Consider the following 27,549-nt stretch of genomic DNA (forward strand, 5'->3'; position numbering starts at 1 on the left):
TTGTCGATTGGTAATAATTAGTGCCGATCACAAGAAAGATGGCAATGCAAAAGGAGTTAAGATCGATGCTAGAAGGAATAATTAAAGAACAAGCAGAGAAGGATAAGGAAGGACAGAAAGGGGTACAAGTAGAATTAATTAAGCCCATTAAGCAACAGATTACTTAATCAGTAGATGACCTATCAAGCCATAAAATACGAGAGGTTAACGCTTACGTAGAATCTAACTTTAACACGCAAGATAATAATCAAAACATTAAAATAATGGAAATAAAGTAAATGAATTATGAGACTCAGTGCCAGTAGAGGTACAACAAGTAGCTAAACAAATGTTAGCAGATGATTTACAAGAAAGTGCACATGGAATAACAGTCTGACAGTGGACAGGCTATGTAGCTAATGTGAATTCCTGATTCCAAGCAGTACGAGCTAGTATTTCATATGCAAATAAGCGTATCAGGTCCATACAGAAAAATGCTGTAATAAGGATGCCTGATGCTACAAAACATTTGGAAAAACGTTTACAATTACTCGTAGAACTAGAAGTAAAAGACAGAACAGAAACACATAATGACAAAATCACTTCTGGGGAAGGTGCAATTAACAGTAAACAAGAACTTTATAGAATATGGGAAGCAATAGACAATAAAAAAAGAAATTAGAAAACAGTAAACCCGAAACTATGACAGGAGTTGTTAAAGATGTAATAGAGGATTTATATATGGGAAATGGGTTTAATTTAGCAAAGCAATTTCCAGAGTATAAACCAGATGGTGATGTACACCCAATTTATTTTTTAAGAGTGTTTGCTAGATCTTTACCTAAAAAGTGGGATGACTTAACAAAAATCTATTTCACATTAGGATATTTAATGGGAGATGCTGTGGAATGAGGAAATGATCGTGCAGAAGAATTTGTGTCTTGGAAAGATTTCGAGGAATGCTTTAAGAGGAAGTACTGGTCATAAAGTACTCAGGACAAATTAATCTTAAAGTTATTAGACCCTAATCCACACTATAATACATGGGGCACATATAAAAATTACATAGAATGGCAATTGACAAAATTGACGTACTTAGGTGATCCAATAGATGAAATGAACTTAGACTTTTACCATACCACACTCGACAAGGGATATTGTATAGAGGGTGGAAAACTGAACGAGTTATTAATATTTCTTGAAGGTTTAGACAGTCTGAATATTGAAAGAAATGAAAATTATTCAGCGTGTGACCAAAATACGGGGAATAGGAAAAACAAATTCTTTCCTAATTTCTTACCACCGATGAAGGAATCCAATTATTGTAGAGTAAGCAGTAATGAAACTGTTCACAGGACGGATAACAGACTAAATCACAATAACCCTAGAGGGGGTAGAAATCAGACTGATAACATAAACTCGCAGATGTTCACACCTCACAACTGACAAATATGCAATGAAATAATGACCCATAAGCAATTCAGCATATTATTGAAGTAAGTTCCAACCAGTATCCAGTCATAGTGACAGATAACGAGAACAATCCTGGGTCAAGGGGCAAACTCCAGGATGACTCAGAACAGTACTCGGCTCATATATAAGTAAAATGATCGCTTATAGTAAAATGTCACCTATTAACAATTGTTTATTAGCAGAAGAGGAAAATTTAAAAAGGTGCAATACAAACCAATTGAAATCAGAAGAATAGAAAATAGAGGAGTAAAAATTTACATTGATTCAGGAAGTGAAGTATCAATAATTACGAAGGAATTGCTATTAAGTGGAAGAATAAAGGAATTTCCTAAGTTACCTGTTATGGGAGTACATATTGTAGGTATTACAGGTACTAAGAGCAATGTAGCGAAATGGGAAACAGGGATTGCCTTTGGAATACATCAGTTGGAGTTTGAACAAACCATGTTAATAGTCCCTAAAATAAATATGCAAGTATTACTAGGAGTAGACAGGTTAATGAAATATGCAGTGGTAATTGATTTAGAGTGGTTCTTTTAAGTGCAATCTTGATAACTATAATAAAAGAGATGTTAGTTAAGATCACAGTCAAGTACTAATTGGGAGTAATTTATGGTTAATAATGAATACAAGTTCAATGGAGAAGGTTGTAAGGAATCAACAACTAACTGCAAATGAAGCTGATTTGTATGCAAAGGCTTATGAAGCAGAACTGTTAACACTTACTCAAAAGGAGGAGCTATTTCGAATATTGTTCAGATATTCGGATGAATTTTCAGACAATATAGGAGATTGTGTGTGTAGTTTTAAGATTAAAAACAAAGGTATCTTTTTTCCCTGAAGACCCTACCCTGTACCTATCAATATAAAACAGGACTTGCAGGAAGTTTTTCCAAAATATGCAGGCCCATTTAAGATCATGGATAAGTCCACACCCGAAAGCATACTATTTAATTGAACCACACACTGGTCAGGCAAAAGGTTTATGTAGTGCCGACAAACTAAAGAAATATAATCAAACTTTGCTAATAATACTTGGACATGTAGTGTCGTCAATAAATGAATTAAGATATGGAGAAGGTAGTAAGCAAAAGACTTAACACCTGAAATAGAGTACAGACATGGAAGTCAAAAAGGAACCTCAAAGTAATATGGTAGAAAGTAGAAGGAAAAGTAATGGAAGATATAAATGTATATGAAATGTGGAGTGTACTCTCTAATTAGGAATGATGAAAAAAAGGCAGATAGGTGGACCCAAGAGAGGCTGACCTATACTTTGCCAGAAAGGGCACCAAGAAAGGGATTGACTGTACCTCAGCAGAATAGGAATTAATATGGGGCACTACTAAACTGAAGGAAATAGAAACATTTTGCAGTACTAAGATGCAGAAGTGGTCTTTGGTGGAAGTGAGGATAAGTTTTGTTAAAAGGATAATCCATAGATTACTCTTAAAATTGGTTATAAATAACAAGAGGTTTTTCCCAATGGTTTACAGTAAAGAGGTGAAATGATTTGAGTGCAGTGGTGGAGACAATTTACACCTCAACATAACTGTGCGCAAAAGCTTTGTAATAAAAGTCCGAACTCTTGGAAGGTGGGATATTAAGGAAGTTAAGTTCTCTAAAAAGAGAAGACTTAGATGTCAATATAATGGAAAATCATAAAGTTTATAATCAGTATAATAATGAAAGGTGAGTTAGTTATGTAAAGGTGGTTAATATTGCGGTACCATATTTAAAGAGGAATAATATTATGATATCTAAGTATATCAGAATAAATGTCTCACAATTATCCAGTATATAGATAGTAAAATTCTCTAAAATAGAAAATGAAAATGGTTAACCAATTATGAGGTCAAGAGGATCACAAATAAAAGGAACTTAAGAACAACATTAATGACAAGTAATACGTTTGTATACTATGTACATTCCTCAGATACTTCAGGTGATCTAGAAAAAGACAGCCATAGTATTAAAGAAAGTAAGAAGGTATGAGAAATAATATGACAAGTATGAAGAAAAGAATGAATCCTGGCAAACAGGAACAAAGTAGTTAAGTAATTAACTGAACATAGTCACGAGTGATGACTAACGATTATAGAAAGTTATATTGGAGAGATTATGTAAAGTCAGATGTAAGAGTAGGATAATAATAATAATAATAATAATAATAATAATAATAATAATAGAATTGTTAGTAAAAATGTGTATGTAACTAGAGACTTAAGCACAACATCTCTTGAAATGAAATGAAATGTCGTGTGGCTAGGGCCTCCCGTCGGGTAGACCGTTCGCCTGGTGCAGGTCTTTCGATTTGACGCCACTTCGGCGACCTGCGCGTCGAACAACATCTCTTGTGTGAGTGGTGCTATATGTAGTGTTTCAGGATACCATTGGAAAGCAGTCCACAAGAGATGTTCGTGGGTAAATTGAATAAGGATAAATGTAGTGGGAAAGGGAAACTTCCTTTCTTGTATGCAGCGAATGTGGAGCAGTGGTAGAGCTGGCAAGAAGGGGACCAGTAAAAATGGTATCACAACCACTGGTCATTCGGGAGTCATTTGTGCCAGAGTGCAGCAAGTGCCTGAATCTGAGAGCCACGGAGTAAATGACACACCCTCAAGGCCATAATGAACAATTGAAGAGTGTTAGTTGATTTTTCTGGTTTTTATCTCAGATGCTACAGTATATGTGTACAGACGTTTGAATGTACTCGAGAGAGTAGTATTACCGTAACAATTTTTAGTTGTGTTCTTAAAAGTAATAGTGAAAATGCTGGACAAAATATAGCCCTGTTTGTGAGAAATGTGGCTATTAATTTAGTAGTGCAGTAGAGAGAAATTACAGAAGCATTCCAGGAATCTTCGCTGCAGCTGAACCGACAGGGAGGTGGCTTCACGGAAGGATGTGGACCATCAAAAAAATTACTCTGAGAAGAGAGGATAAAAGTAATACTACCTTCATCTGGTGGCGAATTGGGGTCGGCAAAACATTGCCCTGTCATATTGGCAACGCAAGTGCTGGTATAAGACGCACCACAAATCTTAAAAAATAAACAACAGCAGGAAAAAAAAAGGAAAAATGCACCCCAAGCTGCTGTCCAAATTACCAGCAATGTGAACCAGATGCGCTCGTGTTGTGCACCCAGTGGCACACTGCAGCATCACCGCAGGTGCCAGAACCCTGTGACAATGACAAAAGGAATCTGGCAATATTTGTTTGCTTCAGAGCTCCCATATGCAGACAGATACTCCGTGGTGCTGTACAGAGAATCAGGACCTGGCTGGAAAGGTGACGTGGTGCAAGTCATATGTTCGTTGTTATTGGGTACACCTCTCTCTCTCTCTCTCTCTCTCTCTCTCTCTCTCTCTCTCTCTCTCTCTCTCTCTCTCTCTCTCTGTGTGTGTGTGTGTGTGTGTGTGTGTGTGTGTGTGTGTGTGGAGTAGGGAAGGCGTACATTCTGAGTTTGAGCATGGGCAGATTCTCATTTCGGAAACTGCCCTACTTGTTGAGTGTTGGAGGAGTGCTATGGTGAGTGATTTCAATACATGGCGAAAATGAGGCAAAACCACATCCAGACATTGTGGGGTTGCAGATGTCAGAGATCATAGGCTGGGCAGAGTACAAGGTGGTGAACTGTGGTGGTACTAACATCAGATTTTAAAGCTGGATGTAGTACAAGTGTGGGTGAACACACATTGCATTGAACATTCCGAAAGACGGGCCTCCGCAGCCGACGACCTGAGCTTGTGCCATTTGGCAACTATGACTAAGTGGGTTCATGACCATTAGCACTGGACACCGGTACAGTGGCAGAGCATTGCACGGTGTGGTGAATCCCAATACCTTCTTCATCGTGCAGCTGGGAGGGCGCTAATCCACCATCTATCAGGGTGACAGCTCCTTCGTACCTGTACTGTGGGATGGAGACGAGCTGGTGGTGACTCCATTAAGGCACACCTACACTGTGTCCGCAGCACAACGTCGTCCGCAGCACAACGTCGTCCGCAGCACAACGTCGTCCGCAGCACAACGTTGTTCAGGAGTAGTAATGGACTACCGATGTTCGCAACACAAAATCAGTGTTCCACGGCTGTGTCGGTAGAGATCAAAGAAACATTGTTCGTGGCCTGCTACCTTAAATTGCTGTACGCAGCGCTAGTGTTTGTTTGCTCTGAGTGAGTGCTTTGCTGTTTGTTTTGCTGGAGTATAGTGGTGCGTTTATTTTATGTCCCTTCATTTTTATTTGAAATGGAGTGATCACAAGACAAAATTTTCCAGCTGATGTCGCTCTGAGGCAGAGGAGTACCCGTGGAATGTACGTTGTGCAGGTTAAAAAAATACTAAAATCAAACATGATTCATTACAAAAAGTTGCTGTGGTGCTAGGCACCAGCAGCAGTGATGTGGAAAAAAAAATTAAATCTCACTTGTCTCAGTACCGATGAGAGAAAAGAAAAATGGAGGAAAGTAAAAAATCTGGATGTGGTACTAACACTTTACGAAATGAAGTGGTTTGGATTTAAATATCTACGTTTCCTGGATGATATGGAACAATTTGGAACATGGCTGGCTTTGATAAGAGTATCCTGATGACAGAAAACGAAGAGTAACAGCAAGTCTTTGGTTCACAGGGATTTCTTTTCTGAAATTTGTGACTTTCTTTGAAACAATTGGTCCTATAATATTCAACTACATTTCAAAATCTGACAGCGACATCCTACTGAAGTTGTGAAAGCCAGAACCGTCTTCCAAATTCAGTTCACAAAGCATGTCATTCCTGGCACATCTTGTATAGTATGTTTTGGTCCAACGACGATGACTAAGTCGTTTTCTTCATCTGTTTATTTCGTTAAGTATTATTAATGCAGCACCAAATGTCATTAATTCTTCTTCTTCACTTGACATAGCGTATCTCTTGATGTGAATACACAAAGTAACCTATCAGTTCACCACAGCAGACTATGCGAATACGTAGAAATGTTGGTCGCTAGTATGAACGGGAATGCGAACAACAAACAATGTTGCCAACATGTTGAGGGAACAAGTTGCACACAATGTTCCGAACAAAAACATGTTCTGAGTTCAATGTAAATGTGCCTTTATGCTCTGGGGGAATGTTTGCATGAGTAACTGTGTGTTTAGTGGGGCTAATGCAAGGCACTGTGATGCCCACGGAGTGTCATAGACTGGTTGCAGACCATGTACACCCCTTCTTGATGATCACCTTTCTCTAAGGCAGTGTCATTTTTCAGCAAGATAACGCACCATGTCACAAGGCCAGAAGCGTGATGGAGTGGTTCGAGGAACACAGTGCTGAGTTCCAATTGATGTACAGGCCCCCCCAACTCGACAGATCTGAACTCGATCGAACACATTTGGGACGTGATTGAATGTGATGTCAGAGCTCGTCGCCCCCCTTTCCCGGAGTTTACGGGAATTAGGTGATTGATGTGGTGCCAACTCCCTCCAATGACCTACCGAGGCCTCATTGCTTCCACGCTGCGATGCGTCGCTGTTGTTATTGGTGCCAAAGGTGGACATACTAGCTATTAGCTAACTGGACATAATTTTCTGACTGATCTGTGTATGTATCTAAGGATGTAGAATGCATCTTGCCAGTTTGACACCTGTTGCCCACACTGTCCATGTAGTTGCAATTTTACTGGTCAGCAGTGTGGTTTAGGTACTTGAAAATTACTACGTAGCCGAAACTACGCCAGTGAAAAAGGAAAATAAAATGGTATATTAATCGAAGTTGTGACATCCACTGCTGCAATCACTGTCATTAAAGAAAAATTTTGAGCAGGTCTGACTACAGCATACTTCATTCTCTGCGGAATCACTCTTTGGTTAGGGTGGCAATTTTTCCAGAAAACCATGGAATTACATTTTACCTGGATACCTCAGGGAAGTTCATAAAATTGCAGGTAATTTTGTGCTTTTAACCTATCGTTGTAACCTAATTTTATCGGGCTTTATACACTACTGCCCATTAAAATTGCTGCACCACGAAGATGACGTGCTACAGACATGAAATTTGACCGACAGGAAGAAGATGCTGTGATATGCAAATGATTACCATTTCAGAGCATTCACATAGGGTTGGCACCAGTGGCGACACCTACAACGTGCTGATATGAGGAAAGTTTCTAACCGATTTCTCATACACAACAGCAGTTGACCGGTGTTGCCTGATGAAATGTTGTTGTGATGCCTCGTGTAAGGAGGAGAAATGCGTACAATCACGTTTCCGACTTCGATAAAGGTCGGATTGTAGCATATCGCGATTGTGGTTTATCGTATCGCGACACTGCTGCTCGCGTTGGTCGAGATCCAATGACTGTTAGCAGAATATGGAATCGGTGGGTTCAGGAGGGTAATACAGAACACCCGTGCTAGATCCCAACGGCCTCGTATCACAAGCAGTCGAGATGACAGGCATTTTATCCGCATGGCTGTAACGGATCGTGCAGCCACGTCTCGATCCCTGAGTCAACAGACGTTTGCAGGACAACAACCATCTGCACATACAATTAGACGATGTTCGCAGCAGTACGGACTATCAGCTCGGAGACCATGACTGCGGTTACCCTTGACGCTGCATCACAGACAGAGCGCCTGTGATGGTGTACTCGACGACAAACCTGGGTGCAGGAATGGCAAAACGTCATTTTTTCGGATGAATCCAGGTTCTGTTTACAGCATCATGGTGGTCACCATCTGTGTTTGTCGACATCGCGATGAACACACATTGTAAGCGTGTATTCTTCATTGCCATACTGGCGTATCACCCGTCATGATGGTATGAGGTGCATTGATGGCACTTTGAACAGTGGACATTACATTTCAGATGTATTATGACCCGTGGCTCTACCCTTCATTCGATCCCTGTGAAACCCTACATTTCAGCAGGATAATGCACAACCGCGTGTTGCAGGTCCTGTATGGGCCTTTCTGGGTACAGAAAATGTTTGACTGCTGCACTGGCCAGCACATTCTCCAGATCTCTCACCAATTGAAAACGTCTGGTCAATGGTGGCCGAGCAACTGGCTCATCACAATACGCCAGTCACTACTCTTGATGAACTGTGGTATCATGTTGAAGTTGCATGGGCAGCTGTACCTGTACATGCCATCAAAGCTCTGTTTAACTCAATGCCCATGCGTATCAAGGCCGTTATTATGGCCGGAGGTGGTTGTTCTGGGTACTGATTTCTCAGGGTATATGCACCCAAATTGCGTGAAAATGTAATCACATGTCAGTTCTGGTATGATATATTTGTCCAATAAATATCCGTTTATCATCTGCATTTCTTCTTGGTGTAACAATTTTAATGGCCAGTAGTGTTAATCACATATTTGTAAATACTTATATTTCAAACTGTGTTAAGTGTACAAAATTATTCAATATAAATTAGGTTAGTTTAAGAACCACAATTGAACTGTTGCTTATTGGCTAGTATGTCTCAGTAGCGAGGAAAAAGTTGTTATTGTGGTACCCCCAGCCATGTTAACCTGTAGGGAGCATCTTATGACATGTTCCTCCCCTTACCCTGTATATTCCCTACTCATAACCAAGTTTGAGTAGCCACCCTATTGGTGCTGCGATGTGTTGTGTGTGAGAGCTAGGACACTGCTAACTTCATTACAGCATGCCTTAAATAGCTCTCTGGAAATACTGTCAATACCTGAAAAATTGTTATTCTTCAAAAGTATAAATGACATTTTCTTATTTCTCTAAGGATTATTGAGGAACTCCTGTCTAATGAAAAGGTACAGATGGGCTGTTTATGTTAGGTTAAATTAGATTACATTCAGTTTTCATTCCATGGACCCAAAATTAGATTATTCTCAGGGGTGTGGAATAATTTAGAAAGTAGAACATAAAAAACATAGTACATTTGAATATAGTTCTCACTGCCCTGATAAGTGTCAAGAGATAGTCAAAATAGGTGAATGCATTACATAAACTGGAACTGCTAACTTTTACAGAATTAATCCACTGTCACAATGAAACACAGTTATGCAATTTTAATAAATTCATCATACACACAATACCTAATCTTGACTATTGTGACCAAGTGCTGTCAAAACTGAAATATAACGGTCATTTTTATTTAAGCTGGTCTAAAATTCCCTGCTAAGATATTCATCTGTAGAATAGGAGAACTTGCCTATCAGAAACTCTCTCAAACGGTTTAAACTGTGCTTTATCAGAAATAAAGTTTTAATGGTCACTGGCAATTTATTGAAAATGTGTGTTCTTGAATACTGAATCACTTTTTGGACCAAGGTGACTGATTATAGGTCTTTATGTAGGTTGTTCTTATTCCTAGTATTGATACTTTCTGTTGAGCTATTGGTTGGAAATAGAGATAAGCTATATTACTTGCGACACATATACCGAGAAGCAGTGGTTAGAATACCAAGTTCTTTGAACAGGTTTCTTCATGATGATCTTGAATTGACACCAAAAATGGAGTCGTATTACATACTTTGGAATGCTAAAAACTTTTGCGCGGTTTGATGGGTTATCCCAGAATATGATCCTGTACGTCATAATAGAATGAAAGTAAGCAAAGTGTGCAAGGTTTTTATATTTATATCTCCTACATCTGACATCATTCCTCACTGCAAATACAGACTTGTTTAGGTGGTTCAGCAATTCTGTGGCATGCCCTGCCCAGCAGAATTTGTTATTGAGTTGTAATCCCAGTAATTTAACTCTATCACCCTCTTTGATCTGCACGTCTTCATATGGTACACACATGCTGGAAGGAAATCTCTTACGGGTTCTGAACTGCATATAGTGAATCTTTTCAAAGTTTAATGACACTGAATTAGCTTCAAACTGTTTATTGATGTCAGTGAAAATTTGATTAGTAGCCATTTCTAAATCGTACTATACTTGCTACTTACTGCAATGTTTGTATTATCGGCAAACAAAACAAACTTAGTATCTGGCAATGTAATAGACAAGAGGTCATTAATGTACACAAGAAAAAGCAATGGACTCAAGATGGAACCTTGAGGAACACCGCATGTAATTAATTCCCACTCAGATGAAGACTGACTGCCTACTGCACAGATATTTCGCAACGACGCCCTTTCTTTTCTGTTAGATAAGACTCGAACCATTTCACAGCACTGCCAGTGACACCATAATATTCTAATTTATTGTGTTTTAATATACTTATTACACCATCTAACAAAGCACTGCAACCTGTTTGAGAAGTGACAGTCAAAAAAGATTGCTAAAAGTTCCAGCTTTTCGTGAATTATCATTGTTCAGAACATTCCTTTTGATATTGCTGCAGTGTACAGCTGCTGTGTACCTTTTTGACATTCCAGATTGATTTTGTTGTTGGAGCTGTTAATTTCAGACATTATCCACAAACTTTTTGATTTCTTGTTTAACACTCCTCGTTTCAAAGTTTAAGATTGACACAGAATTTAGCTAGAATACAGTTTACTCAAATGGATTGAGTTTATTGTCATGTATTCAGAGTTATTCAAGAGCCAGAAATGAAACATATTTAGTACTGAATTTCAAGAATTGATGGTCCATTTATTGCAGCTGTTCCATATTTTGCAGAAACCTTTGGATTTCTATTTTTTTGTGTACTACATGTGGAATACATGTTGATAGCCAAATTCAGTAATTCTTCCCTTTTTTACAACTGTTTGCACTGCATCATGATCCTGACGATCAGTTACCTCAATGACTACTAATTCTTACAACCTCCATATTAATAACTCCCTTCTCAGCACTAAGCTATCTCACACGGAGTAAGAATCGCCGTAAGCTCACTCGATGTCCCACGTGACAGCTGCTAGCCAGCTACCTTTTCCTTCATAGAACCACTGCTGTTTTGCTTGTAATATTCTTCAAATGCTGCCCGCGGGCCTCTCGTAAGACTTTTCCACCTCTGACATCATGCCCCGGAAGCACAGCCAGCACCCTTTTGTTGCTACTCGCTTTTGTCCTTTCAGCTGTTGTTGTATATGGCACTGCTGTGAACTGAGGAAGCAGTCGATGCTTTGATATGTGCATATAGGAAGGAACCGTGTCTATATATAGAAAAAAGCATGAACCATTATTTTGAATATTTTTGCGGAGAAGCTCTCACAAGTTTTGCAAAGCAAGCAAGGACTGTCATACAAAAATACACAGTTTGCAGAATCAGTTCAGTGTCGATCTCAGGAAAGTGAAATCATCAAAGGACATCCAGCTTGTACAGTTTCCACATCCTTTCCTTTCGCTACCACTCTGACGGTCATCATCGTGCCACTTACTGTCTTGACCTCCTTTTCAACCTTCCTCTCAGAACTACTGCCACTCCTTGTCTTCCGTTTGCCTTATTCCCATTCCAGTACAACTTGTATGCAGTCTTGAGTTCTCTGCCTCCTTTACCCTTCCACCTGGTTTCTGGCAGTCCTAGAATATCTAGTCCCCTCCCATTCATCAAATCCACCACTTTCTCCATCTTCCCCGGCAGTGAGTATGTTCTGTGTACCAAATCTTAATGATTGGGAATAGCTGGTTTGTTTTCCATTCTTTCTGAGGCATATTTGAAAGCACATATTTTATTCACTACTGGCTTGAAGGGACTGTTGTAACTGGATACGTTGACAGTTTTTCTCCCTGGCTTTCTGGTCCACGGGAGATACTTTATTTCCCTCCTGCCCTTCTACGGGCAGGAGTTGCTGATGAGCATTCCCAGATCTGCACCTAGTCGTGTGCTCTCTAGGGTTAATGTACCCTGAGAGTGAAAAACTTGAGCATCGATTTCGAAGTAATATTAAAATCCCTGTGCCACAGGAACGAAAACCGAGTGAGGTGGACCATCGATAAGTTGAGATGGTCTGCAACATTGTGTTACAACTAAAAGGTTATGACTATCCTTTGTGTGTGTCGTGTGACTTATTCTGTATGTGGGATAAAACTGACTGACAGCTTCTAACAATACCACCACTTGCAAAGTAGGTTAGAAATCAGATTAATAATTTTTGCTCACGCAGCATATGTTCGCTTTATCGGGCAACAACAAAGTTATTGACTGGGGATGGTATCATCAGAATGGAAATACTGAATTCACTGTAAAAAAGTCATTAATTTTGCACTTATCTCGATTGGATTCCCATGTAGATTTTGTCGAAGTTGTTATGGGTCATCTTGTTGATTCTAGGATGATTCCACTTTGACTGCTAGAAGGTCCAGATCTGTATTTTAGCAATATTTGAAGACCTAACAGATGAGTGTTTCAGGAAATTCTTAATGATCAAACAGTCCCAGATCAGAACAATGGTATGGTAGTAATAATTTTTGACTTGGTGTTCACGATCCACATTTTTATTAAACTTCTTGTAAATTCACATATACTTCTTGTCACATCATCAAGAAAACAGTTTTGTATCAATCTTCATATATTTAATTTCCACTTTAACCAAACACAAGACTTGACTGTTCTTTTACAAAGCGAAAAAAGACTTAATTTCTGCAAAGTGAAACAAAGACTGCTCTCTGTGCGCATTTGCGCCAAAACAGTTACAAGTAAATCAAAGGTTATTACAGTCTCACAGAAATGAATACACACGAGAACCATATCACTGTAATATATCGATACATTGGAGTACCTATACATTAATAAAACCAAATGTGAATATTGTCACAAAAATATGTCTGTTACTTCACAGAAAAGTAGTACGATATTACTGGTATCGAGAACTGGGGTTGGAGTGTCGTAATGGTCACTTAAATATAGTACCATTATAAGCAGGTGTTAGAATGTAAGATGGTGGTGGTTAGTGTTTAACGTCCCGTCGACAACGAGGTCATTAGAGACGGAGCGCAAGCTCGGGTTAGGGAAGGACTGGGAAGGAAATCGGCCGTGCCCTTTCAAAGGAACCATCTCGGTATTTGCCTGAAACGATTTAGGGAAATCACGGAAAACCTAAATCAGGATGGCCGGAGACGGGATTGAACCGTCGTCCTCCCGAATGTGAGTCCAGTGTGCTAACCACTGCGCCACCTCGCTCGGTAGAATGTAAGAGTCTGAATTGTTACCGGTATTACAAAATGTGTGTCTCTGTCACGCTTGCAGCCCAGTGAAAGAGTGGAGCTGCTCTGGAGTGGTCTGCACAGAGTGTGTCAACTGCAAATTTGAAGGGAAGGACGAAGAGATTCTGCGGGCAGCGCCAACCATGCCGCAGCTGCGAACATTGACACTGATGCGCGGCGTTAAACCCTATATCCTGCAAAAGGTTTGCGCAAGTTGTCCTAACCTCACGAGCCTACAGATTGATAGCCGACAGGAGATGACTTACTCAGTAAGTTTGACCTTTCTTTCAAGTTTGATTATTATTGTTTCACTGTAAATTTGGTGTATTTAATAATTTTATAGAATTGAAATCTTCAGCCTGTATAAATCTGACAGTTTTTCCTTTGTTGTGCTGTAATTATTAGACAAAAGTGTATATTCTAACGGAGCCAGCTAGTTTTGGCCCGTATGCCCATTTTTCAGTGATCAGCTAATGCGTCCACGAACAGCAGATAAATAGTTCTTTTATGAAGTTGTTGTCCTCCTGCCATTGTTCAAATCGGCACATTTGTCTATTGGTTGATTATTTTCAAGCCATTGTTGTTTACCCCCATGCAATCTGTTAATGTGCAGCAGAGACGTAGGCAGTGCTAAAAACACACACACATTTACTAGTGCTTACTAGCACTAGTAAATATATACATATATACAGGGTGTTACAAAAAGGTACAGCCAAACATTCCTCACACACAAATAAAGAAAAGATGTTATGTGGACATGTGTCCGGAAATGCTTAATTTCCATGTTAGAGTTCAGTTTAGTTTCGTCAGTATGTACTGTACTTCCTCGATTCACCGCCAGTTGGCCCAATTGAAGGAAGGTAATGTTGACTTCGGTGCTTCTGTTGACATGCGACTCATTGCTCTTCAGTACTAGCATCAAGCACATCAGTACGTAGCATCAACAGGTTAGTGTATTGATTGGGCCCCATGTTCTTCCACCTACGCTCGATGGAGCACATTATCATGATTTCATACGGGATACTCTACCTGTGCTGCTAGAACATGTGCGTTTACAAGTACGACTCAACATGTGGTTCATGCACGATGGAGCTCCTGCACGTTTCAGTCAGAGTGTTTGTACGCTTCTCAACAACAGATTTGGTGACCGATGGATTGGTAAAGGCGGACCAATTCCATGGCCTCCACGCTCTCCTGACCTCAACCCTCTTGACTTTCATTTATGAGGGTAGAGAGCTCTACCGAAACTCTTTGCCTTTACAAATGTCTGCTTGTGTCTGTATATGTGTGGATGGATATGTGTGTGTGTGCGCGAGTGTGTACCCGTCCTTCTTTCCCCCTAAGGTAAGTCTTTACGCTCTCGGGATTGGAATGACTCCTTACCCTCTCCCTTAAAACCCACATCCTTTCGTCTTTCCCTCTCCTTCCCTCTTTCCTGATGAAGCAACCATTGGTTGCAAAAGCTTGAATTTTGTGTGTATGTTTGTGTTGGTTTGTGTGTCTATTGACCTGCCAGCGCTTTCGTTTGGTAAGTCACATCATATTTGTTTTTAGATATATTTTTCCCACATGGAATGTTTCCCTCTATTATATATATAGTGTGTGTGTGTTTGTTTTTAGCACTGATCCAGTCCTGAAAATGCTTCTCCCTCAAGGTAGTCATCGCCCAACACGAACAACACAAATGGTTCCGACACGAACTTCAGTTCACTATAACTGGTATAATGGGGCTCTCACTGCCTTATGTCTTGTACTGGAGAGTTCTGACATCTACTAGCAAGCGATACAACTACTAGTAAATGTATTTGCTGAATGCACCTCACTATTAAGTTGTTATGTTTCTGGTACATTCCAGAGGTAGTGTTCAGAATCGTAGCAGCAAAAATGGCTAATTTACTTCACAATCCTGAAACAATATTGGAGATACGGGACAAAAGTGTGATTGATAAAAGTGAGTTTAGAAATGACAGCAGTAACAAAACTGACAGTAGTCAACTGCTTCATTCTGTACAATTTGGATGTTACTTCTAACTACCAAATCAATTGAGCCGCAGGAGATATAGGAGTGGCATTTCTGAAAGTTCTAGACATCCTTGTAAGCACACAGGCCATGAATTAACGAGCCGAGTGTCAGCGGAAATATAAAGGGAAGAAATTAGGAAATTTGTGGTAAGATCTTACAGGACGAAACTGCTGAGGTCATCGGTCCCTAGATTTACACACTATTTTAATCTAACTTCCGCTAAGGACAAAACACACACACACACACACACACACACACACACACACACACACACACACCCGAGGGAGGGGGGGGGGGGGACGTGCAGACCGTGACGAGACGCCTCAGACTGCGCGGCTACCCCGCATGGCAAATATAAAGAAATGCAGCCTGAGCTGAGTATGAGGTGACCCCCTTCCTCTCAGTCCAACATATTTTTTCCATGTGCAGGATGGATCCAACCGATGGGCCACCAGTTTGCTGACACGTGTTGTAGAGCACATTGGTGTTGTATTTTGGAGCTTGTGTTAACTTGATGTGACTATCAGACAAGATTAATAATATATGGGTGTGGTGTGCATACTGTAAGACCTTTGGTACACACACCATCAGATTATTTGACTTGTCGCTCTAACGAAGTAGGCAAGTGTCAGCAATATGTCTCGTGGTCTTGTCGTGGCGTTTTTATCTTCTGCCGTTAAGTCAAACGATAGAAATGCCACTTGCACGCTTAGAATAGCAGATTGACGGTGACCCACTTTAAATAGAACTTGATTAATTTTCACACACATTTATTAAAATAATAAAAATCATAGACATTACATAACTTGATTCTGGATGCTGTTTACAACTGACAATCTGAAGTTCCTTTGGTCTTGGTACGTTAATCTTATTCTCACATATCTCTGATACTTGACAAAGTGTCTAGTCATTTATCTTCATGGCTATGTACAGGAATATGGTAATCTTATTAGGTGCAGACTGAAACTTGACTATAGACTGGTACAGACAAATGCAGACCAATGCAGACTGACTAATCGGAGGTCTGTACACTCGTTATAATACCTCGAGCATTCAGGTATCACTGCGCGAGTGTGATCCACGAGGAGAAAAGGTTCTACGTTAGCAGCAATCTCATTGGCTGCATTACATATTAATATGCGGATCGGCGGAAGCAGAATTTGGTCCGTCTCTATGACAGCGCCATCTCGTAGTGCGGAGACGGACGAGCGCTGCGCCTGCGCTGTTGTGCTTAGCGGGGCGCGCTCTAGTGGGAAAGTTGTGTACGCGCTGACTGCGTGGAACTATGTACACAACAATGGGAAAAAGTTGAAAAACTACCAGTAACATTTCACGTAACAAACTACATACATTGAAAAACTGAAACCCTGAAGTGTACGAGGGGCAGTCGATAAGTGATGCGACACGATTTTTTTTATCGGCCAATTCCAGTTAAAAAATGTGGAATTTGTTGTGGGACATCGTGGAATATTTCCGCTTCAGCCCCTGTAGTTTTGTGATGTTCTGATAGGTGACAGCACTATACGTAGCCTGTAAAATGGCACCTGTAATAGAGGTGCAGTCAGAGTAGAGACCTGTCATAGAGTTCCTTTTGGCAGAAAACTAGAGCATTGCAGATATTCGTAGGTGCTTGCAGAATGTCTGCAGGGACTCGATGGTGAGTTGCTGGGAGAGGCATCTATCCTCATCGCAGCCAGGTCACAAAACCCTGTCTGATCTCCGGCGTGCTGGTCGGCCACACACACCCTGATTCCTGCGGTGTCAGAGTGTGCAGACACTGTCATTCGAGGTGATTGATGGATCACAACTAAACACCTCCCTGCACAACTGCACATCGCTGTGTCTAGTGCCGGCACGGTTGTCCACCAGTCGCAGTATTTGAAGGTGCGTGGCCGCTGGATTCCTTAGCCACCCTACAGCTCAGATCTCGCGTCTTCAGACTTCCACCTGTTTGGCTCGACGAAGGACGCTTTCTGTGGTAAGCAATACTCGGACGAGGGGAGCTTATCGATGCGGCGAGACATCGGCTCTCCCATCGAGCGGTAGAGTGGCCCAGCCAGTAAGGTGGCGTAAGGCTGTCCGTTGAACAGAGATTGTGTCAAAAAATAAGATTCTGTAGCGAAAACAGTGGGGAATAATATGGTGTATTGGAATCTTGAATAAAATCAACCTACTTTAAGAAACAAAAATTGTTGAACTAATTATTATTGAATGCCCCTCATGCATTGGAAAACAACCCCTGAAATGTATTTTGAAAGCAGGGCTGTGCCAAGAGTTAAAATGAATAATAGCTGAACAACAAACAGAAGAAATTATAAGAATTCTAATCTCTCTATGTTATTTGTTCTCCAAGTGCGGAGAAATATTCTTGCATACCAAATCGGTTTAGTACTAACTAGAGAAGTTGGAATGCATTAACAGATAATGATACCTCACTCACCAGTCTTTAAAAGATGAGTGCAGCAACCCTTCCTTCTCAATTTTTTTTTTTCACCCCGTACTGTCACTGTACTTTTAATATTTGCACTGAATAATCTCTCTTACTCAGTATGAAATTATGCCAAGGCTAACCATGAACTAAGCAACAAAACAAATTACACATACATTGTAACACTAAACATGTCACATTTTGTCTTTCATTTCACGTATTCCGTCATTTATGCCCTACTCTGCAGCTCGTGGTCCAGTTGCTAGCGTTGCTGCCTATGGATCACGGGTTCCCGGGTTCGATTCCCGGCCGGGATGGGGGATTTTCTCTGCCTGGGGACTGGTTATTCATGTTGTTCTCATCATTTCATCCTCCCCTTCATCATCTTTCGTGACAGTGGCTCAATTGTACTGTGTATAAAACTTGGACTGTGGAAAAATTGGGACTTTGTACGGGTGCTGATGATCACACAGTTGAGCGCCCCACAAACCAATGATCATCATTATTTATGCCCTATACTTCTTCAGTGGGCAGTACTTTTCGAAGTATTCATCCAGATGGATTTCTGGTTTTCTGGAACACGTGTTGCAGTAATGGACAGTTTCTCTTGTACAATATTTTACCTTCCTGTTATTGCAAACAGCACATCCCTTACTTATAAAATATTCTCGATATTCTTGCCGCGTCAGTTCTAGATAAAATCTCGAGCTTTCGACGATTACCTCCATCGTCATTGTCAGGAGCTGACTGTCTCTACTGCTGCTATGGTAGCCTCTATATAGCCCGAAGACGGCTTCTGATTGGTCAGCGATTACGTGCTGCTGTCTCAGACGGTGTCACTGTGTGCGCCGGTGGTGCCACCGCTTCCGTTTGAACGTAAACCTTGGAAGGAACGTCTCTGCTGCTTCTCTGCATCAAGCGCCCGTTTCCACGCACAGCTCAAATGGTATCTGCTATCGCGGTTAAAGTTGTTTTGGCTCATTCTTATTTCAACAGCCTCCTTAATAACAGAATCCCAGTACGTGGAGGCATGGGACAGAATTTTAGTTTCATCGAACAATATTTTGTGTTTGTACGTGAGGCTGTGCTCCGCAATTTCCGATTTCTCCAGCTCTCTATTTTTAATATGGCATTGGTCTTCTGCACAGCGGTCGGAAACGGTACGAATAGTCTGACCTATATAATTGCTTCCACGCTCACAGGGTATATTATAAACTCCAGGGACCCTGAGGCCGAGATGTCCTTAACAGGGCGCATCATCTCCTTAATTTTCTTAGGAGGACGAAAAATCGGTCTTATACCACGTCTACGCAGGACTCTTCCTATTTTGTTGGAAATTGCGCCACAAAAAGGAAGAACCACAATCGGTGTTTCATCCTGTGAGGTTGGAGAACGCTGCCTTTATATCGCGTGCACCATAGCCGTTCTTTCGGAACACGTTCTTCAGGTGATTAATCTCGGACCTTAAGTGGTCCTCGTCAGAAACAGTTTTGGCTCTATATACCAACGTGTTCAAAACGGCTCTCTTCTGAGCGGGATGATGGAAACTCTGTGCGTTCAGGTATAAATCGGTATGCGTCGTCTTACGGTATACAGAGTGGCCAAGATGCCCGTCCGTCTGTCGTCGTACTAAAACGTCTAAGATAGGCAGTCTCCCTTCCTTCTCCATCTCGACAGTGAACTGGATGTTCGAATGGATGCTGTTCACGTGTTCCATGAATTCTTTGAGAGCTTCTTCGCCGTGTGGCCAGATCATAAATGTATCGTCAACGTAACGATAAAATAAGGATGGACGGAGGGGATCCGAATTTAGTGCACGTTCTTCAAAATTCTCCATAAAAAAGTTAGCCAGTGATGGAAACAATGGAGAGCCCATCGCCATACCGTCTGTCATTTCATAAAATTTATTACCATACAAGAAGTAGGTGGTCGTCATCACGTGCCGGAACAACTTTATAGTTTCAGGAGGAAAAAGATCCGCCAGCATTTTCAAAGTGTCCTCCACAGGAACTTTTGTGAACAGCAACACCACATCCAGGCTGACTAAAATGTCATTTGGACCAACTATAATATACCGAGAATATTTTATACGTAAGTGCCGCCGTGAAAAACATCGTTCCCACATCCCTTACTGTCGATCTTTTCGTTGGGGCAAATGAAGTGTGGCTGCTTTGACCGTCTTTCCCTCTTCCATTTTTGTTCTGTACATTTCCAACCAGAGCTTTCAGAAATGCCACTCCTATATGTCTAGCGGCTCAGTTGGGTTGGTGGTTGGAAGTAACATCCAAATTGTACACAATGAAGCAGTTGACAACTGTCACTGTTTTGTTACTGCTGTCATTGCTAAAATCACTCGTATCATTCACACTTTTGTCTAGTATCTCCACTATTGCTTTAGGATTGTGAAGTAAACTAGCCATTCTCGTTGCTACGATTCTGAATACTCGGAACGAATCGGGAACGTGACAGCAACTTAATAGTGGTGTGCATTCGCTAGATGCATTTCCTTGTAGTTACATCGCTTGCCGGTAGATGTCAGAACTCTTCAGTACAAGATATAAGGCAGTGAAAGCCCCAGTATACCAGCTACAGTGAACTGGAGTTCACGTCGGGCGACGGCCGTCGTGCGAGTCTAATCGATTGTTTACGTTGTCGGGCCTGCCGCCTGGTTGAGAGCTGAGGGTTAACAATTACATTAAGTAAACTCCACTATTGCTTTAGGATTATGAAGAAAATTTGCCATTTTCATTGCTACGATTCTGAACACTGCCCCTGGAACGAACTAGAAACGAGAGAACAAATTAATTGTGGTACGCATTAGTAAATGTTTCCTTGTAGTTTTTGCTGTGGAAAGTTGAACTGGCTTCCCAACAGATGTGCTGCAATTTTTTCTTCCCGCAGCTTATGAAGTACGTATTCGAGAAGTGTCCGAAGATACAGAAGCTGACACTGGGGAGCAGCCTCCTGTCGGATGGACAGTACGTGCAACTGCTGTCCAACCTGCACCACCTGAGCAGCGTGACCAGCCTGGGGCTGCGCCCCGACCTCCACAGCCTGGGGATGCGCACGACCTTCAGCCCTACGGGATTCGTAAAGCTGCGCGTCCTGGCCAATTCCTGTCCCCAGCTGCAGGAGATACACATCGACTCGAGCTGTTACACTGTGTTCGACTTGGAATACTTCCTGAAGGTGAAGAGGCACATCCTCACTTCTGCCACACTGCCCTGGATGATGGAGGAAGTTCAGGAAACGAGGTGAGCACGTGGAGGGGCGCATAATTTTGTAGCGTATTTAGTTCACTTAACTCTTCTAATAACTGAAATACTGAAGCAAGTACGTCTTTTAAACCCTTTCACTGCTGCGGGAACGTATACGCGTCGTGCTGAGCCGTTCCCCCGAGTGTTGCAGACACGTACGTGCTCTGTGCTGGAGTTTTCCTACAGTGTCACAGACATCTGTACGCGTCCCGAGTTGCCGACCTCTCACTGCTGTGGGAGAGTTACTTCTGTATCTCGCCAAATAAGAGTTTCGAGTATTAAACCCACGACCTATGTGCCTTGTTGTGTGCTATTGCTTGCAAAAATCTCATTTTGATACCTCAAATCTCGTACGAGCATTAGATGAGTATGTGCCGAGCAAGATCGTAAGAGATGGAAAAGAGCCATCGTGGTACAACAATCGAGCTAGAAAACTGCTGCGGAAGCAAAGGGAACTTCAAAGCAAACACAAACATAGCCAAAGCCCTGCAGACAAACAAAAATTACGTGAAGTGAAATGTAGTGTGAGGAGGGCTATGCGAGAGTCGTTCATTGAATTCGAAAGTAAAGTTCTATGTACTGACTTGGCAGAAAATCCTAAGAAATTCTGGCCTTATGTCAAAGCGGTAGGTGGAACAAAACAAAATGTCCAGACACTCTGTGACCAAAATGGTACTGAAACAGAGGATGACAGACTAAAGGCCGAAATACTAAATGTCTTTTTCCAAAGCTGTTTCACAGAGGAAGACCGCACTGTAATTCCTTATCTAGATTGTCGCACAGATGACAGAATGGTAGATATCGAAATAGACGACAGAGGGATGGAGAAACATGATGTTAAAATCGCTCAAAAGAGGAAAGGCCGCTGGACCTGATGGGATACCAGTTCGATTTTACACAGAGTACGCGAAGGAACTTGCCCCCCTTCTTGCGCGAAGGAACTTGCCCCCCTTCTTGCAGCGGTGTACCGTAGGTCTCTAGAAGAGCGTAGCGTTCCAAAGGATTGGAAAAGGGCACAGGTCATCCCCGTTTTCAAGAAGGGACGTCAAACAGATGTGCAGAACTATAGACCTATAACTCTAATGTCGATCAGTTGTAGAATTTTGGAACACATATTATGTTAGAGTATAATGACTTTTCTGGAGACTAGAAATTTACTTTGTAGGAATCAGCATGGGTTTCGAAAAAGACGATCGTGTGAAACCCAGCTCGCGCTATTCGTCCACGAGACTCGGAGGGCCATAGACACGGTTTCCCAGGTTGATGCTGTGTTTATTGACTTCTGCAAGGCGTTCGATACAGTTCCCCACAGTTGTTTAATAAACAAAGTAAGAGCATAAGGACTATCAGACCGATTGTGAGATTGGATTGAAGAGTTCCTAGATGGCAGAACACAGCATGTCATTCTCAGTGGAGTGAAGTCTTCCGAAGTAAGAGTGATTTCAGGTGTGCCGCAGGGGAGTGTTGTAGGACCGTTGCTATTCACAATATACATAAATGACCTTGTGGATAACTACGGAAGTTCACTGAGGTTTTTTGCAGATGATGCTGTGGTATATCGAGAGGTTGTAACAATGGAAAATTGTACTGAAATGCAGGAGGATCTGCAACGAATTGACGCATGGTGCAGGGAATGGCAATTGAATCTCAAAGTAGAAAAGTGTAATGTGCTGCGAATACATAGAAAGAAAGATCCTTTATCATTTAGCTATAATATAGCAGGTCAGCAACTGGAAGAATTTAATTCTATAAATTAAATGGGAGTACGCATTAGGAGTGATTTAAAATGGAATGATCATATAAAGTTGATCGTCGGTAAAGCAGATGCCAGACTGGGATTCATTGGAAAAATCCTAAGGGAATGCAATCCGAAAACAAAGGAAGTAGGTTACAGTACACTTGTTCGCCCACTGCTTGAATATTGCTCACCAGTGTGGGATCCGTACCAGATGGGGCTGGTAGAAGAGAGAGAGAAGATCCAACGGAGAACAATGCACTTCATTACTGGATCATTTAGTAATCGCAAAAGTGTTATGGAGATGATAGATAAACTCCAGTGGAAGACTCTGCAAGAGAGATGCTCAGTAGCTCGGTACGGGCTTTTGTTGAAGTTTCTAGAACATACCTTCACCGAGGCATAAAACAATATATTGCTCCCTCCTACGTATATCTCGCGAAGAGGCCAAGAGGATAAAAGCAGAGAGATTAGAGCCCACACAGAAGCATACCGACAATCTTTCTTTCCACGAACAATACGAAACTGGAATGGAAGGGAGAACCGATAGAGGTACTCAAGGTACCCTCCGCCACACACGGTCAGGTGGCTTGCAGAGTATGGATGTAGATGTAGACGTATGTGCCTTGTTGTGTGCTATCGTTTGCAAAAATCTCATTCTGATATCTCAAATCGCGTACAACATATGACTACTGTTACGACCGCACTATCTGACACCCTGTGGAGAAACTTCCTGGCAGATTAAAACTGTGTGCCAGGCTGAGACTTGAACTCGGGACCTTTGCCTTTCGCGGGCAAGTGCTCTACCAACTGAGATACCCAAGCACAACTCACGCCCCGTCCTCACAGCTTTACTTCTGCCAGTACCTCGTCTCCTACCTTCCCGAGTTTGAGTCTCGGTCCAGCACACAGTTTTAATCTGCCAGGAAGTTTCATATCAGTGCACACTGCAGAATGAAAATCTCATTCTTACCCTTGCGGAGAGTTTACAAACTTAGTCATTTTGGAAATGGTTCCACTCTTGGTCCAGAAGCCAATGGACTGCTTTTGGACTTATGGTAAATCGCTTCGTTTCTGCATTAAGATGACGAATGCTCCATTTTCTGTATCCCCTGACATCTTTATGTACCCTCCACTACTACAGTGCGCGTCATTTACGACGGCGGCCGAGTTTAGGTTCGTTCTGCGCATCTGAAGTCACAGAACACAGTCAGCCAATGAACAGAGAACGACGTTGCCAGAGCTCGACTGCAGTGCAGAGCACGGACGAGTGACTTCAGTTTTAGAAACGTTCAGTCATAAATAAAGTAATTGAACAAAAGCAATGTCTTGATACTAGACTTTTTTTCTACAAAAGTTTGGAAAAAGCATTCTTTATACCAGTTGCTTCATATTCTATTATTTAATTAAACCAAACAAGCAATAAGCCTCCTAATTCAGGCGATAGCAAGGAAGGGTGTTTGTATCATTCTCACAAAGCGCTTTTTCTTAATAAAGAACAGCAGTAATTGTTTATTTCCTATTGTACTTCGACGAAACGTGAGTAATTCATAGAGTCCTCCAGGAGTTCTGTTGAATGATGAGCTGTGTTAGCATAATGGTTAAGGTGTTTGGCTGCATAGCGAAAGGTTCTGAGTTCAAACCTTGTTTGGTGCTTAATATTTTCTTTATTTAAAAACAATATCGAAGTGTCTTACTTCATGAATTTTATTCGTTTGAATGTAATTTTTTGAAATTTCTAGTGCTTTTTCTCTTCATTATAATCATAATAAGTTTTCAGTTTTTCTAATTTTGGGGTCAAATAGTTTTTGTGAAATCGAATGATCAAGTATGTCAAAGCAGTCGGAACACCGTGTGTCTGCACAGGCGAGCAGTGCAATTATGACAAAATCGCACACAGCGCAGAATGCGGGGAGCATGTCTCTGTAGCAGCGAAAGGGTTAATGCAGCCGTGGTGGCTTTACTTCATAAACTGCATGCTCCCCCCTAAACGTAAGTTTGCAAACTGTACTATACTATACTATACTATGGCGCTGCTTCTCTTGGCACGTGTGTCGTTTGCAACTGGCAATGCAGCAATCTCTCACATCTGAGCGGGCGTGCGCGAGCCGCCAAGATAAAAGAATTGAATTATAGTACTGCTTCCCATTTGTGAAAGGTTGTTGTGATGTCGAATGTAGGTGATAATCGCATAGAGTTATTCGTCTGTAGGTCTCACGGACGTTTCGTCACCATTCTTTGTAGAGTGGTATCACCTCTACTGGCTTCCATAACTAAGGTACCACCCTTGTCTTCTAGAGCCCCAGTTGTAGCTTTAATCCTGTATACTGAAGAAGTAGTATGTTGACTGCACATCCTGCAGATTTTCTGTTTTTCATCTGTTTCAGGGCCTCTCCCGTATCTTGCCTAGTGTTTTGTCATTTCCTCGATACACAAATTAGTCTCTGTCATCCTCTGAATTCGCTATTTCTTCTTCTTTATAGTGTCCCTCAGTCCAGAGTTCTCGGTAGTATTATACTGTAGTCTCCATATCTTTGACATTTATGTGTGTAAATGAAATAAAGAAATGAACTGTGTGGTCTGCCCACAGGTGTACTGTGCAGCTGCTGAGAAAGTATAACACTTCACTTAAAAAACTGCGGCTGGTCAATTTTAATGTGACAAACGAGTTGGATGCCGAGCGTCATGAAACCGCGGCGTTTCGAGCCCTCGGTGAGCTACACACTCTGGAGGAGCTGTGCATTGAGCGCCTCTTCCCACGTGTACCACTTACAGTATCTTACGCATTTCAGTAAGTCACTTGTCATTATTACTGTTTTAGATATCAACATTGTTAAGTTTGGCACTGTTATAGTTTATATTCCCAAAATTTCTGTCTCTGAGGTGACCAGAGGTGGATACGAGGAATGTTTTCTGCGTACGTGTCATACTCTGAAAAGCAAACAATGGAAACTCCAGGTAGGAATACCAGCATTGTAGGAGAAGATAGATTGCTACTTGCTGTAAAGAAGACATGCCAAGTTGCAGACAAGCACGATTGAAAGACACAAACATATAGCTTTTGGCCAAATACTTCATCAGTAAACACTCTCACTCACACTCACTCTCTCTTTTCCTCTCCCCCCGCACACGACAGCCAAATCCAGCATCTTGGGCCGGAATGCAACATCACGTGGGTTGCAAGCAGCAATCTGGAGGGGATTGGGATAGCAGTGCACAAGTGGGGGGAAAGACGAACACTGTCTGGTGGAGTGTGTCAGAACTAGATTGTAAACAGGCGCAGTGTCAGTAGATTGTGGGACAGGGAGGTTGGGCAGAATACGAACAAAAAAGGAGAGTGGTGTAGAAAGACGGGGCAGATGCATTGGCAGAGGGGAGCAAATAAACAGGGTGGGAAACGAGAATGGGGAGGAAATGATAGGACAGACAAGGTGGAAACTGTTGGGTGGAGGGTGTGGGGACAGTATGTTACCTTAGTTTGAGGCTGGGATACATGAAAGAGTGGATAATGTGTTGTAAAGCTAATTCCCATATGCGCAGTTCAGAAAAGCTGATGGTGGAAGGGAGGATCCACATGGCTCCGGTAATGAAGCAGCAATTGAAATCGAGTGTGTCGTGTTCAGCTGCACGTTGTGCCACACGGTGGCCACTGTTTGGCAGTGGCCGTTCATCCTGGTGGTCAGCTGGTCGGTAGTCATACCAGCATAAAAAGCTGTGCAGTGACTGCAGCAGAGCTGGTAAATGACACGGCTGCTTTCACAGGTGGCCCGGACCCTGATGGTGTAGGATAAAGCTGTAACAGGACTGGAGTAGGAAGTGCTCGGTGGGTGGATTGGGCAGTTTTTGCACCCGATTCTTCCACAGGGATACGACCCTTGTGGCAGGGGGTTGGGATTGGGTGTGGCATAGGTATGCACTATGATGTTGTGGAGATTGGGTGGGTGATGGAACACCACTTTGTGAGGGATGGAAAGTATCTTGGGTAGGATGTCCCTCATTTCAGTGGAAGACAATATGTAATCGAAGCCCTGTCGAAGCGTGCACAGTTCACCTGTTTCAGTCCAGGGTGATATTGGGTGACGAAGGGGACAGTCCTTTGTGGCTGGTTCATGGGGGTGGTGGAAGCATTGGGGTTGTGAGGGGAAATGACACTGGGTATCTGTTTGCGGACTACATCTGGGGGATAGTGCCTCTGTGTGAAAGCCTTGGTGAGACCCTCAACATACTGAGCATGGTAGTTTTTGTCACTACCAATATGCTGTCACTGGGTAGCCAGGCTATATGGGAGGAATTTTTTGGTATGGAAGGGATGACAGCTGTCAGAATGCGAGTTCTGTGGTGGGTGGTGGGTTTAATGTGGACAGATGTGCAGATGGAGCCATCAGAGAGGAGTGGTCAGCATCTACGATCGCAGCATGCTAGGTTGATAGCGGACTACATGAAGTGGATGGGAGAGGTGTTGAGATTGTGAAGGAACAAAAATAGGGTGTTTTGGCCCTGGGTCCAGGTCATGGAGATATCAATAATAAACCTGAATTAGATAGGGCTTTGGTCTATAAGGATGCTAGGAAGGTCTCCACTAGATGGCCCA

At 42.0% G+C, this 27,549-nt stretch overlaps 1 protein-coding gene across 4 annotated transcripts in view; it reads left to right on the plus strand.

The window, feature by feature from the left end:
* The window catches only part of LOC124552613, a 102,446-nt gene that overhangs the window by 53,762 nt on the left and 21,135 nt on the right, over positions 1-27,549 (plus strand). For all 4 annotated transcript variants that reach the window (XR_006967941.1, XM_047126938.1, XM_047126937.1 and 1 more), the window contains 3 exons: positions 13,559-13,784; positions 20,868-21,220; positions 25,549-25,749. Coding sequence is in view for 3 of the 4 variants with exons in the window: in XM_047126938.1 (XP_046982894.1) it covers positions 13,559-13,784; positions 20,868-21,220; positions 25,549-25,749 (780 nt within the window). In the remaining variant the exon portion in view is untranslated. The remainder of the gene's footprint in view (positions 1-13,558; positions 13,785-20,867; positions 21,221-25,548; positions 25,750-27,549) is intronic.

The sequence above is a fragment of the Schistocerca americana genome, chromosome 10 (assembly GCF_021461395.2).
Source record: "Schistocerca americana isolate TAMUIC-IGC-003095 chromosome 10, iqSchAmer2.1, whole genome shotgun sequence".
NCBI classification, from domain to species: Eukaryota; Metazoa; Arthropoda; class Insecta; order Orthoptera; family Acrididae; genus Schistocerca; species Schistocerca americana.